The sequence below is a fragment of the Monodelphis domestica genome, chromosome 1, assembly GCF_027887165.1.
Source record: "Monodelphis domestica isolate mMonDom1 chromosome 1, mMonDom1.pri, whole genome shotgun sequence".
NCBI classification, from domain to species: Eukaryota; Metazoa; Chordata; class Mammalia; order Didelphimorphia; family Didelphidae; genus Monodelphis; species Monodelphis domestica.
The window spans coordinates 274511188-274524592 of NC_077227.1; the positions used below are offsets into that span (position 1 = coordinate 274511188).

Here is a 13405-nt window from a genome sequence, read left to right on the forward strand (position 1 = left end):
ATTTTTAAAGAAATTTTACCAACCTTTGTATCTATATAAATGCCTTCTTTTTAATAACCAATGCCTATTTTTCTCCAGACCTGTCAACAGGTAAATGATAAGCTACTGTTTTCTTTTCCATTCTGAACTTTGATATTAATCAAAACAAAGAGATCACTCTAAAAATAAGGGGATCGAGTTAGCTTCTTTCTTTGGCTATGGTAACCAGTAGCAACAGTATATCTGCAATTCTAAAGAATGGGAAGCCACACTTTCTAACAAAATCCTTACAATGTGACAAAGGCCAAGAACTAGTGTTTTTAATCGGACAGATCTTTAAAGATGTTATTTCCTGTAATAAAACTAAACTCATGCTAGGCTTTTACGTTGCCTTAAGCCCCAACTGCCCCTCATCTATTCCAGAAGGATTAAAAACTCAGAGAAAGGAGAATTGTCCACCCAAGAAGGTACAAAAAGGCCAGGCAACAGGAAATCATGGCTTCTGCTCTGGCTGAATTCCTTAGCCTTACTGCTCCCTCCCCCTTTCCTGGTCTCCCCTCCCCCAAATCCAATCAAAGGATTAGCCTACAGGTTTGGAAAAGACCGTACTTGGGGCTGAAGATTTTTTTCCCTTCCCTCCCTCCTTCCCTCCCCCCTCCTCCTCCTTCTCCTCCTCCTCCTCCTCCTCCTCCTCCTCACCACCACCTCTCTTGTGTTTAAATGCAGGAACTGGAGAAATCCTTGTCAAACTGGGCTCAGAACTTGAAGGAACTTAATATCATGAAGGCAGACTTAACCCGGTACATTCTTGTGGAAGATGTGATGGTTTTGAAGGAACAAATAGACCATTTGCACAGACAATGGGAGGAGCTCTGTTTAAGAGTAAGTCACTTCCCTACAGGGGCATCCGGGTTCTGGACGTTTTGAAATGTCTCCTAAAGTCAGGCCAAGTCGAAAGAAGCTTCATTTCTTTGGTTCAGGAAAAGAATAGACGGGCTGTTGTTTCTTGAGAGGGGAGTTTGGTAAAGTTGACCCTTTGTCTGGAAGGCTGCCGGCTGAAGCTTTGCTCCCTCCTAACGATCTCATAGAAAATTACTTGGGGGAATGCACCAGTAGGAAGCCATGGGTAGGTGATTGCTCTATCTGGAGAGTTCAACAAGAAAAATGTGGAAATTTTCTAATGGGGTAATAAGGAAAAAGATCCTTGTTTTACAGGAGAGAGTCCAGGCCGATTCCCTTGAACAGAGAAGATGAGTTTTACTCAGTTATATAAAACTATGGAGCCACTAGGAAAGTTTTAAATTAATATACGATTGTGTGGTATCAATTTAAAAAAAAACAAAACCTTTTGAGAAGAAATGTGGAAAGCTGTTTTTAATACATCTGAGTGCCTAACCTCCACTTATTAATGAGATTCCTAAGGTTATTAGCATATTGCATCTGTTTGTCATTTAGTCAGATTTGGAAGGGATTAAAGGAACCAAATACACTTAAAGGTTTTATTTTAAGAATGAGTAAGTATACTAATGGAATAAAAACCTTCTTTCGCTTGTTCTGTGGATTAGACAGATAGTATTTAAATCTAAAAATTATTTTGTCTGAATTTCCATAGGGGAAGAAAGATTTATTATAACCTGTGTAATAATTCTATAATATTTCTATAACATGATATAGAAATATTATAAAGATGATATAGAAATATAAGGATATTTATATTTAACCTTCAAAGACTAAAATCATGAATTATTTTCGGTTTCTTGTTTTGCTTTGAAAACTAATCTTAGTGATTTGAGGTTTGAACTTTTCATTGGAACTAGATTTTAATTGTATTTAAAGAGTAAATATTTTTAATTCTGTAAAGATAATTTTTAAGATGCTTGCCTATTGTAGCAAAGAAGAAATCTGAAAACTAGGTGTCCTAATACTGCTATTGGTAATGGAATCAGCCCCCCATAATTGAACAGATGTGTTCGCTGGATGGTTCTCAGATTTATTCTGCAAAATACAAAGATTTATAATTAAATAGTCATTGGTAAATTCATGTACCTAAGATTCTGGAATAAAAGTCATGTCTTTTAGAAACAAAATTTCTAGGAAGCCTTTTATTATTTTTATTATTATTATTAAAGCCAGGCTTACCTCATCAAAAAGGCATAGGACTTTATGGAGTCTTGTGGTCATAATTTTAAATTACCTTTGCTTTCTAGGACTTAAAATTAACATTGCCTTTAAAGCCCTTAATAATCTTACTCCAACTCCAATTTAGACTTTTCTAAACTGACTTCTTATTATTCCTTTTCCCTTACCCCAAGATTCCAGTCAAACTGATTTATTTGTTTTATCCAAAACAAATCATTCCATCATCTGCCATCTTCATGCCTGTTTATGTACATTTTATCCCCTCTCCTCCCAGCTTCCCAGGACAGATACCATTTAAGAGTTTTTTTGTCACCAGAGTTGTAGGAATTTAGTTGCTTGTTGAATTAAGTGACCTATGTATACATCAAATAATGTGTGCTAGCTGCCCAGCTCAAAAGCTGAGTCTAGGGAAGGTTACTTGGGCTTTCTTTGATCATAAATACTTTAGCTTATTTGATCTCTTTAAACTTGGACCTGAATATCAATAATATGGGAATAGGTCTTGATCAATGACACATGTAAAACCCAGTGGAATTGTGCATTGGCTTTTGGAGGGGGTTAGGAGGAGGAGAGGGAAAGAACATGAATCATGTAACCCTAGAAAATTTTTCTTAATTAATCAATTAAATAAAATAAAAAAATAAAATAAAAAAACTTGAACCTGCCTTTAGAAAGCTATAGATTATATAACTACCTCCATTTTATGGAAATGAAATTTCTTCTCCTCTGGGATTAGTATTTGCCCTGGTTAGAAGATGGCTTTCCCAGTCTTTAATTTTTCTATTCAGACTAACATTCCCAGATAATTGTTATAAAGTACAAGGCTGACAGTGTCACACATACACCCTCATATGCACATACTGACACATACATACACACACACACACACACACACACACACACTGAATTGCTTCTTATTGTATAGAGCAGGAGTCCCCAAACTTTTTACACAGGGGGCCAGTTCACTGTCCTGAGACCATTGGAGGGCTGGACTATTAAAAAAAAAAAACATGAACAAAACCCTATGCACACTGCACATATCTTATTTTAAAGTTAAAAAAAAAGAACAAATGCAATATTTAAAATAAAGAATAAGTAAATTTAAATCAACAAACTGACAAGTATTTCAATGGGAACTATGGGCATGCTTTTGGCTGATGAGCGGGTTCCATATTTGTCACTGCTAGCTGTAACAAGTTTCAGAAGTGCTGTGGTGGCCAGATAAATGGCCTCGGGGCCACATGTGGCCCGAGGGCTATAGTTTGGGGACCCCTGGTATAGAGGATTAAATAAAAAGTTCTTGGTGTGTATTTAATGCTCTTCATAACCAGATTCCTACTTTTCCAGTCTCCCTATACTTTACTTGGGACAGCTAGGTGGCACAGTGGATAAAGTGCCACACCTGGAATCAGGACTCTCACTCATCTTCCTGAGTTCAAATCTGGCCCCAGATACTAGCCCTGTGACCTTAGGCAAGTCACTTAACCCTTTTTGTCTCAGTTCCTCATATAAAATGAACTGAATTTAAAAATAGCCAACCACTCCAGTATCTTTGCCAAGAAAACCCCAAATGGGATCAGGAAGGGTCAGACATGACTAAAACAACTGAACACACTATACTACACTCAGTACATCTACAGTGCATCAGTACTGATATACTTTCTTTTCCACTTACCAGACATTCCATCTCCTATATACTCCTTTTGTACCTTTGAACTGACTGTCTCCTCCATGACTGTCATGCTTTCCCTCCTTACCTCTTAGTTTCCCTATGTTCCTACAAGTCTCAGTTCAAATACCATCTGTTGTTTCCTCTTCTCCTAGCTATTAGTTTCTTCTCTGAGACTGCCTTCCATCTATTCTGCATATTTACACACTATAAATATATACAATTAATTTATATTTTTTCTTCTCCATCATTAAGTGAACTCCTTGAGTGCAGGGACTGGTTTTTTTTCTTTGTATATGTAATTTAGTGCATCATAAGAATTTAATAAATATTTTTTATTGACTAATTGATGAATAAGCAGTTCTAGGGCATCTGGGTGGCTCAGTGGATTGAGACCCAGGCCTGGAGATGGGATGTCCTGGGTTCAAATCCAGCTTCAGATACTTGCTAGCTATGTGACTGGACAAATCAATGAACCCCATTTGCCTCAGTATTTACTGAGTTGAATACTAAGTTTATGCATAGAACAGACTCATTATAAAATTTAACCTTTTGACATGCTGTTTCTTTTTTTTACTATAAATTTTCTGAGTTTACAAGCACTGTTTTGTTTTTTGTGTACTCCATAATACCTAACACATGCTGCACACATTATATGTACCCATCAAATATTTATGAAAATGAAATAATAGTTGCTATTTTTTAAGGACTTTATGATTCACAAAGCACTTTACAAATGCATAACCCTGTGAGGTAGGTGATACAGGTTATCATCTTCATTATGCAGATGCAAAAACTAGAGCTCAAAGATTGAGGTCCCCCGGACAATATACTATATACTAAAAGTATGAAAAACAGAAAATTTTATCTGCTCAGAGGCAGTTAGGTATCTCAGAGAGACAGGTCTGGAAAAAGGAGGTCCACCTTCTTAGCTGAATGACCCTGGGCAAGTCACCTAACCCCCATTGCTCTGGCCTTAAGTACTCTTCTGCCTTGGAACCAGTATTTATTATTGATTCTAGGACAGAAAGGAAGGGTGAAAAAAATGTTTTTTATCTGTTTACAAAATTTCATTGTACCATTATATGTAACTAGGAAAAATTAAAAACAACTTTTAAACATCCAATGAGAGAGGAATAGTTACCAGTATTTAAGTGTCTGTTTGCCGGTCATTGTACTCAATGCTGGAGATACAAAGATTTAAAAAAAAAAAAGATACACTACCTTCCCTCAAGGAGTTTACATTCTGGGAGCAACTGTGACAAAATATACATAGAAAAATCAAGTTACAGTGAAATAAATATACAAAGTAGCATTCAGGAGATAGGTATATTATAGAACATTACTAAAAATGATTTAAACATTTTGATGCAATTTAGATGGACAAGGCCAGAATTTGAGTTAAGAAGGTACTTCTCAATCTTCAGTATATTGCTTGAAAGAAAATTCTTCATCTTCCATACAAGGAAGGAATGTCCACTACTCTAACATTTGGGGATAGGAATCCTTTAAGGAAGGGGAGCCAATATCTCTAATGGCAGCCCATTACCCTGTTGGACAACTCAATTTGTTGAGGCATTTTGCCTTTTTGAAACCCTCTGGTTCTGAGTTCCAAACAGGATAAGCCTAATCATTCCTTTATATGACAGCCTTTCAAAATACAAGTCTGAAGAAAAGCAAACCAAAAAATCTGGAAAATCTCTATGGAAAAAATCAAATGGAAAGAGAAGAACTAGAAATATATAACTTTACTGTAAAAGAAGCAAATGAGAACAGGCAAACAATCTTAATGGAGATTTTAGAGAAAGTCACTAAAAAGTTAATACTTTGTGTTGAAATTAAATTAAGTGTAAATTTAATGAAATGATTGTATTGATGTTATGTTTTTATAAAATACCTGAATTTCTTAGAGAAAATATTTGAAAGTGAATATTAGCACACTCCCTTATTTGAGAAGCTTAAATCTTTAGACTTTAAAGACCCACGCAAGTTGGAGGAATTCTAGTAAAAAACAACAAACTTGGGGTGGGGGAAATGGGAGAGATTTGGCCAATTCTCAATATACTCAATACTATTTTAGCTTTTCAGTATCTTCAGGGACTATAATTATAAGAAAATGCAAATTGTTTACTAACCTAGATGCTTTGTCAATTAAATTTCATTTGCAAACAAATTCTAAAGGATTACTTTTTACCACATTTTTCAGAGAGCTGTTAACCCTGTTAACAGGGTTAACTGTTAAATTCTCTAGTTTTAAAAGGGAAAGTACAAAACCTTAGATCTATAGGGACAGGTTTTTTTTTGATGGTTGAACCATATGTTTACAGTCACTTTCTCATCCTCTGGAAGTCTCACAAACCATTGAGTGAACTCTCATTGAATCTAACTATCATTTTTTAAAAATAGATCTTTCTTTTCTTGCTCATATTCTACATTTGAATGTTCTTGGTTATCTAGTTTCCTTTTTTGGAACTTGCTGCTCTATAACATTTTCATCTTCAGGTCTCACTACGTAAACAAGAGATTGAGGAGAGACTCAATTCCTGGATTGTGTTCAATGAAAAGAATAAAGACTTATGTGCATGGCTGGTTCAGATGGAAAACAAAGTTCTACAAACAGCAGACATTAGTATTGAAGAAATGATTGAAAGATTACAGAAGGTAAGCTAGGATGTGAATTTGGATTTCTCAATTTTAACTTTTTGTAGAGTGTCTCTGAAAGCCAGATTAGATAGCAAATTAAGTATTTATTAAGTTCTTCCTCTGTACCAGGCAATCTGATAAGTACTAGTGATACAAAGAAAATACAGTAGGTCTAAGGAAGAAAAGAACATGAAAATAACTTTGTATACAAACAAGATATACACAGAATAAATTGGGGACAGTTTCAGAGGGAAAACACTAGCATTACCAGCAATAGGGAGAATCTGAAAAGGTTTCTTCCAGAAAGTGAAACATGAAAGAAATCAGGAAATATTTAATCTTTGAATTGGGAGGTTTGACACAAGAAATATTACTTTCTAGAGATAAAACTGTAATCTGTTAGGTACGTTTTTAGTTAGATGGGTAGTAGATTGAACAAAAGCTGCTAAAAAATTTTTTTCTGTAATTTTAGAGGTACAGAGCTAGGTTGGGTGAAGACAGTTTCATAGGAAAGACCAGAATCATCTATCTATATATCATGTGTATATGTATAGATATAGATATAGATATATCTCATTTGTAAATTCTAAAGGATTATATTTTACCAAATTTTTCAGTGTCAATCTAATTCTCTAATGTTATAAAAAGGAAAGTACAGAAATTACATATATAGGTAGATGATTCTGATGTTTCCTAGTTATTGCTACTTTTTCTTTTTCTTTTCTTTCTTTTTTATTTTTTTAGCTAGAGGGGCCATATGTATGGGGGCTGGTCAGCTTTGTCTGAATTAGTACCAGATGGTCTTGAAGCCAGGGAATCCATGAGGTAAAAACAGTCCCAGGATTTTAGGATCATAGATCAAAAGTTGGAAAGTACCCTGCAAGCCATCTAATCAAACCCCTCGCCCCTTTTTTTACAGATGAGGACACTGAGAGCCAGAAAAATATTCCAACTGGAATCTACAAGTTCAGTGTTCTTTTATTTTATTGTGTTCAAGTTAATAAAATTGTTTTCACCTGTCCATACAATTCTTGGACGACAGAAGTAAAAGACCACTTGAACTTGGAAATGATGAGGTCACATTCCTGCTAAATGCTACATAGTCAAACCTTCAATCACATCAGACATTGATTTTGTGTTAATTTAGCTATAACATACATTTTGATTTGGTTGTGTTTAATATTCAATTTGGTAGGTAATAAGCCTACTATGGGTGAGATACTTTTCTAGCTGACTGGGATTTAAAGACAAAAGAAAAGAAAATTATTGGATGAAAAAGCATTATTATATATGCAAAGGGATATCATGAAAATAGTAAGGCAGTTCCTCTATCAAAAAGTACAGTGGTAAAGCAGGTAGAAATGAATTCTGACCAGTGCTTCTTCCACTGATTATTTCTAATGCAATGCCCTCATGTAGTTTACATCCTTTCTAGATTTTGGGTTTATATTTTCTAATCCCAGATTTGATTAGAAGAATAGCAAAGTTTCATAGTTCCTTACATTAATTTCAAATTGTTGGAAGCCTAAAGAATTAAAACAACATACTAATGTGCATTGCCGTTTTTGTTTAAGTATCAGATATGACTTACTATATGTGACTCTGGGCAAGCCTTTAAACCTCTGTTTGTCCAGTTTACTCATATTTAAAATTTTCTGGAGAAGGAAAAGGCAAACCACTGCAGATTCTTTGCCAAGAAAACCCCAAATGGGGTCACAAAGAGTTGGACATGACTGAAAAATAACTGAAAAGCAACAAAATAACTTTCACAGAAATATTTTGAGTACAAGATTGTTACGTAGCAAAAAAGAAATTATTGAAACCAGTGATTGTGACTTCCTGTCAGAGGTGAAGGGGAACTTTTATTACTCTTTTATAGTTTTCAAAAAAAAGTATCTTTGCAGTATTACTACAAGCTGCTATTTTGGTGTCTTTGTCAGGACTGTATGGAAGAAATCAACCTGTTTAGTGAAAACAAACTTCATTTGAAGCAAATGGGTGATCAGTTGATCAAAGCCAGCAATAAGACTAGAGTTGCTGAAATAGATGATAAGCTCAGCAAAATTAATGATCGCTGGCAACATCTATTTGATGTCATTGGATCAAGGTAAGCAAATGTCTAAAATTGCTTCTGATTTTGAAAACTGATTTTCTTCTAGAAATTTTTATGTAAAAAACATTCATCACCTCGTATTTTTAAATACTTTCATCCTTCTAACTAAACTTTAAAGATCTATCTAAATGTGTGCTATTGTTACATGTTTGTTGGTAATAATAAGTAAGAATGTGACAGAGGCAGGAAAATTCCATTAGCCATTATGCCTAAAATCCTCCTGTTCAGTTGTATTGGGAAGATTTTTAGCAGTTTTTTAAATAGGCAAGAAGGTGGTGCAGTGCTTAGACTTGGAGTTAGGAAGACCTGAGTTTGAATTCTGCCCAACACCCTTAACTAACTGGATGACTTTGAACAAATCACATAACCATTCTGTGCCTTAGTTTCCTCATCTGTAAAATGTGGATCAAGTAAGATAACATGTAAAAATCTCTGCATATCTCTCAAGGTCTATATAAATACAATGATGATGATGGACTAGAAACAAAACAAGACTAACTAATGATGAATTGTTAACTAACATGAGACGAGCATTAGTAAGAGAACACTTAGCTTCCCTTGGAGAAGTCACCTCCAGTCACTAGACACAAATGAACACTTGTGTTCAACTAGGGAAAGAATTGGCAGCTGTGACTATTAAATCACTGTTTAGTGACCTCTGAAAGATTTTGGAGAACCAGAAAGATAAAAGAATAATATAGATAGGAAAAAATGACCAGATTTTCCCAAAAAGGCAGTGAATAAAGTTTGCAAATTATAAACCAGTGATCCTGATTTAAATTCCTAGCAAAATTCTAGAATGCATTATTAAAGGGATGGCTATTAAACTTTTCAAAAAGGAAACAGTGTACATAAAGAATGATAATATTTTCTTTTGGGTCACACCAGGCTAAAATGACTGACTGCCTTTTTAAAAAACCCTTACCTTCTGTCTTAGAATTAATACTGTGTATTAGTTCTAAGGCAGAAGAATGGTATGGACTAGGCAATGGGAGGTTAAGTGACTTGCCCAGGGTCACCCAGCTAGGAAGTGTCTGAGGTCAAATTTGAACCCAGGACCTTCCATCTCTGGACCTGGCTCTCAATCCACTGAGCCACACCTCTGCCTCCTCACTGCTTTTTTTTTTTTTGATAGAACTTGTAGACTCAGAGGATGATATCCACATAATAATGATAATATTAAAAATGGACATTATTATACTTTAAAGTCATATATTATCTCATTTGTTCTTTAAAATAACCTAACGAGGGGGGTAGCTGGGTGCATCAGGGTGATGTCAGTGTCAAAAGTTAAATTAAAATTTACTAAGGATCAATTAATAGGTATTTATGAAGCTGCTGCTTTGTGCTAGGCATTGTGCCAAGTGCTGTAGATACAAAGATAAAAATAAAACAAGGATCATTGAAATGGAGATAAACATAAAGCTTTACGCTTGGCTTAAAAAAATTGGAAAGGTTAGGTGGCACAATGTATAGAATGCCAGATCTGAAGTTGGAAGGATTTGGATTCAAATGTTGCCTCAGACACTTACTAATATGACCCTGAGCAAGTCACTTAGTCTCATTTCCCTTGCTCTTGCTTTTCTGTCTTACTAGGTCAGAAAGTAAGGGTTTTTTAAAATGAATCAATTTCATGATACCCAATGGAATTGCTCATTGGCTACAGGGGAGGGGAGGGAGGGAGGGAGGGAAAGAACATGAATCATGATACCATGGGAAAAAATATTCTAAATTAATTATTTTTTTAAATCAATTTCAAAAGTACAAGATAAAGGACATAGGGTTAGGTAGCAGTTCTTCTGGGGGGAGGGAAGATGATACAGATTACAAGCTCAAGAGTGTGTTAGAAAGTAAATGTTCCATTTAAGGCTACATTAGAAAGAACTATTGTTCAGGACTAGTAAAGGGAATATTTCTCTTTATTTTGCCTTCATCTAACTACATCTACAATATGTTCATTTGGACATAATACCTTTTTAAAATAACATTGATATTTTGGGAGAATGCCCAGAAGATGGTAACTCGAAGGACCATGAAATCATGCTATACATATGAGGATTTTTTTTTTTTACATTTACCTGGGAAAGAGAAGACATAGAACAAGACAAGCATTTGAAGACCCTTAAATGGTAGAGAGATTAAACTTTGACCCAGGCAGGCAAAAATAGGAACTGTAGTTTCAGAGAGGAGTATTTAGGCTTGATTTAATCAAAAAATGCCTAACAATTATATCTCCAAAAGGAGAATTGGCTGCCTTAAGGGGGTAAGGGTTTCCCTTTGTTAGAAATCCTTTAACAAAGATAGATGAAGATTGGGGCAGTTAGGTGGCGCAATAGATAATGCTTCCAGGCCCAGCACTCAGTCTTAAATTTAAATCTGGCCTCAGACACTTGCTACCTATATGACCCAGATCAAATCACTTAATCCTGCTTGTCTCAGTTTCCTTATCCGTAGAATGAACTCAAGAACAAAGTAGCAAACTCCAGTATCTGCCAAGATCTCCAATGAGGTCATGAAGAGCTGGACTAAAGCAACTAAACAACAGGTGACCATTATTAGGGTACATTGTAGAGAGGATTCTTGTTCAGGAATGAGTTAAAATAGATGGTCTCAGAGATCTCTCTGACCCAAGAGTGTGATTCTATGAAATCATGTCAAATTTGTAACTCCCCTCACATTATATTTTATTGGGAACTTTTCCTTGGACCTACGATGTTGAATGAGTAGTGTCTGCCATGAAGGTCATCCTCATTAACCAGTGTGCCTCCTGGGCATCTGACTCTTACCAGTATGTTAATCATGGAAAAAGGTGTTGAAGCTTACAAAGGTCAAAGCCCAAGTCATTTAAAAAGTAAGATTTTAGATGGTCAGTAATAGATTCAAAATGTCTATATTATGATCAATTTTCACTTATTTGAAGCTCATCATTCAGCATAATGCCTAACCAGGTTCTTTGCTTAGAGAAGGCCATGTGATGATACCTTTGGCCATAAAGTCACAGATTCTGCATTCTAATCTTGCCTCTTCTATTTTCTATCTGTGTTTCTGGGCAAGTCAGATCTTCTGTCTTTCTTCATCTGTAAAATGAGGAAATTGGACCAGATGACCTCTTGAGATCCTTACAGCTATAAATCAATGATTTTAGTATCTTTCTCTGGCTCGCAGCCTTCATTAAGAGACATTAAAGGAGGAGGAAAAAGTATAATTATGTGACTTATTCTGTCAAAAATTGTGTTCTTTAGGAAGGAGAGTTGTTAAAACTATTAGCTAAAATAAGGAATTGAGTTTATTTATGGATTTCATTTTATCAATATTCTAACTCTTCATTATTTTCAAGCATGAGAGGCAGCAGAGTATATGGGAAAGAGGGCTGAAGCAAAGGTCTGGAAGGACCATAGTCTGAAGGAAGCGGAAGGACATTAAGATCAAAACCAAATTACAGATTATTCCTTGTTCATAAACTCTCAACCTCCTTTTGGGGGTCGTTATTTTTAAAATTTTATTTATTTAGAATATTTTTCCATAGCTACATGATTCATGTTCTTTCCCTCCCCACTTCCTGAGCCAATGAGCCACTGGGTTATACATATATCATTGTTCAAAACCTGTTTCCATATTATTAATATTTGCAATAGAGTGATCATTTAAAGTAAAAATTGTGGGGCTTTATTTTTAAAACATTCCAGTTTTATTCAACTTTAAGATAGACTATATCTTGGGAATTATAATTTTTGAAGAACAAATTAATACAATACCGGTATTGATGTTAATAATGGGAGATTCAAAGTCAGGTGTTTGTGCTAGAATTCACATTTCTGAACTTTTCAGCAGAATTCCCAAGACCTGCTGGAAAAAAATGGCCAGCCAGCTTCATTTTTACAAAAATACAAGAGGGCAGCTGGGTAGCTCAGTGGATTGAGAGCCAAGTCTAGAGAGGGGAGGTCCTAGGTTCAAATCTAGCCTCAGACACTTCCCAGCTGTGTGACCCTGGGCAAGTCACTTAACCCCCATTGCCTAGCCCTTACCACTCTTCTGCCTTAGAACCAATACACAATATTGATTCCAAGATGGAAGGTAAGGGTTATGTAAAAAAAATGTACATGTGAGATGGACCTTTCCATATGTACATTGTCTAAGACTCCCAGAGAGGTAGTAGGATGAATTTCAGAAAGTCTTTAAAACAGTATTTTTCAAAATTATTGATCAGTCATAATTATCAAAACTGTGCTTATATGAAGTGAAAATTAAATAAGGAAGGTTTTGTTCTTTCTTTTGTGTCCATCTTTTCAGAGGTGATGCCTTTGGAAAATTGATTCAAGAAAAATGTAAGAGAAAGACACAGCTAAATTATCAAGGAGGTTTTTTTTTTTTTTCCCCAGCTGTCAGTCTATGACAACCCACTAAGTTTTGTAAGAAACTTTCCTACTTTTTTCTTTGGTTCTTAACTTCTCTTAAAAAAAATAAAAAGAACTGGTACATTAAGATCATGACTTCTCTTTGTAATTACTACACAAAATCACAAAAGGGAGTTTTTCCAGACATTTTTGTCACAATCTATGTTAATTAAGGTTTATATCTCAAGTGATAGCCAAAATTTGATCAGGTCATCTGACCTATTTCTAATGCATCTATCACTACACCACATGTTTTTTAGAATTTCTTCTATAGAAGAAGATAAGAATTTCCTCTTTTTAGAAAAATTCTCTTGAGCAGAATGGTAGATGGAGAAAATTTTCCTAGTTGCTAGTGCGAAGCAATGGAGTATAGTGGGTAAATTGATCATAAAGCCTGGGTTCAACTTGTGACTCTCTTACTTGCTTTCTTATATATGTAAGTTCAAGAAAGACTAGTACCTTTGGCAT

At 35.2% G+C, this 13405-nt stretch overlaps 1 protein-coding gene across 8 annotated transcripts in view; it reads left to right on the forward strand.

The window, feature by feature from the left end:
• The window catches only part of SYNE2 (spectrin repeat containing nuclear envelope protein 2), a 416774-nt gene that overhangs the window by 363191 nt on the left and 40178 nt on the right, over positions 1-13405 (forward strand). For all 8 annotated transcript variants that reach the window (XM_056810866.1, XM_056810871.1, XM_056810867.1 and 5 more), the window contains 3 exons: positions 706-861; positions 6290-6448; positions 8371-8537. In XM_056810866.1, the coding sequence (XP_056666844.1) occupies positions 706-861; positions 6290-6448; positions 8371-8537 (482 nt within the window). The remainder of the gene's footprint in view (positions 1-705; positions 862-6289; positions 6449-8370; positions 8538-13405) is intronic.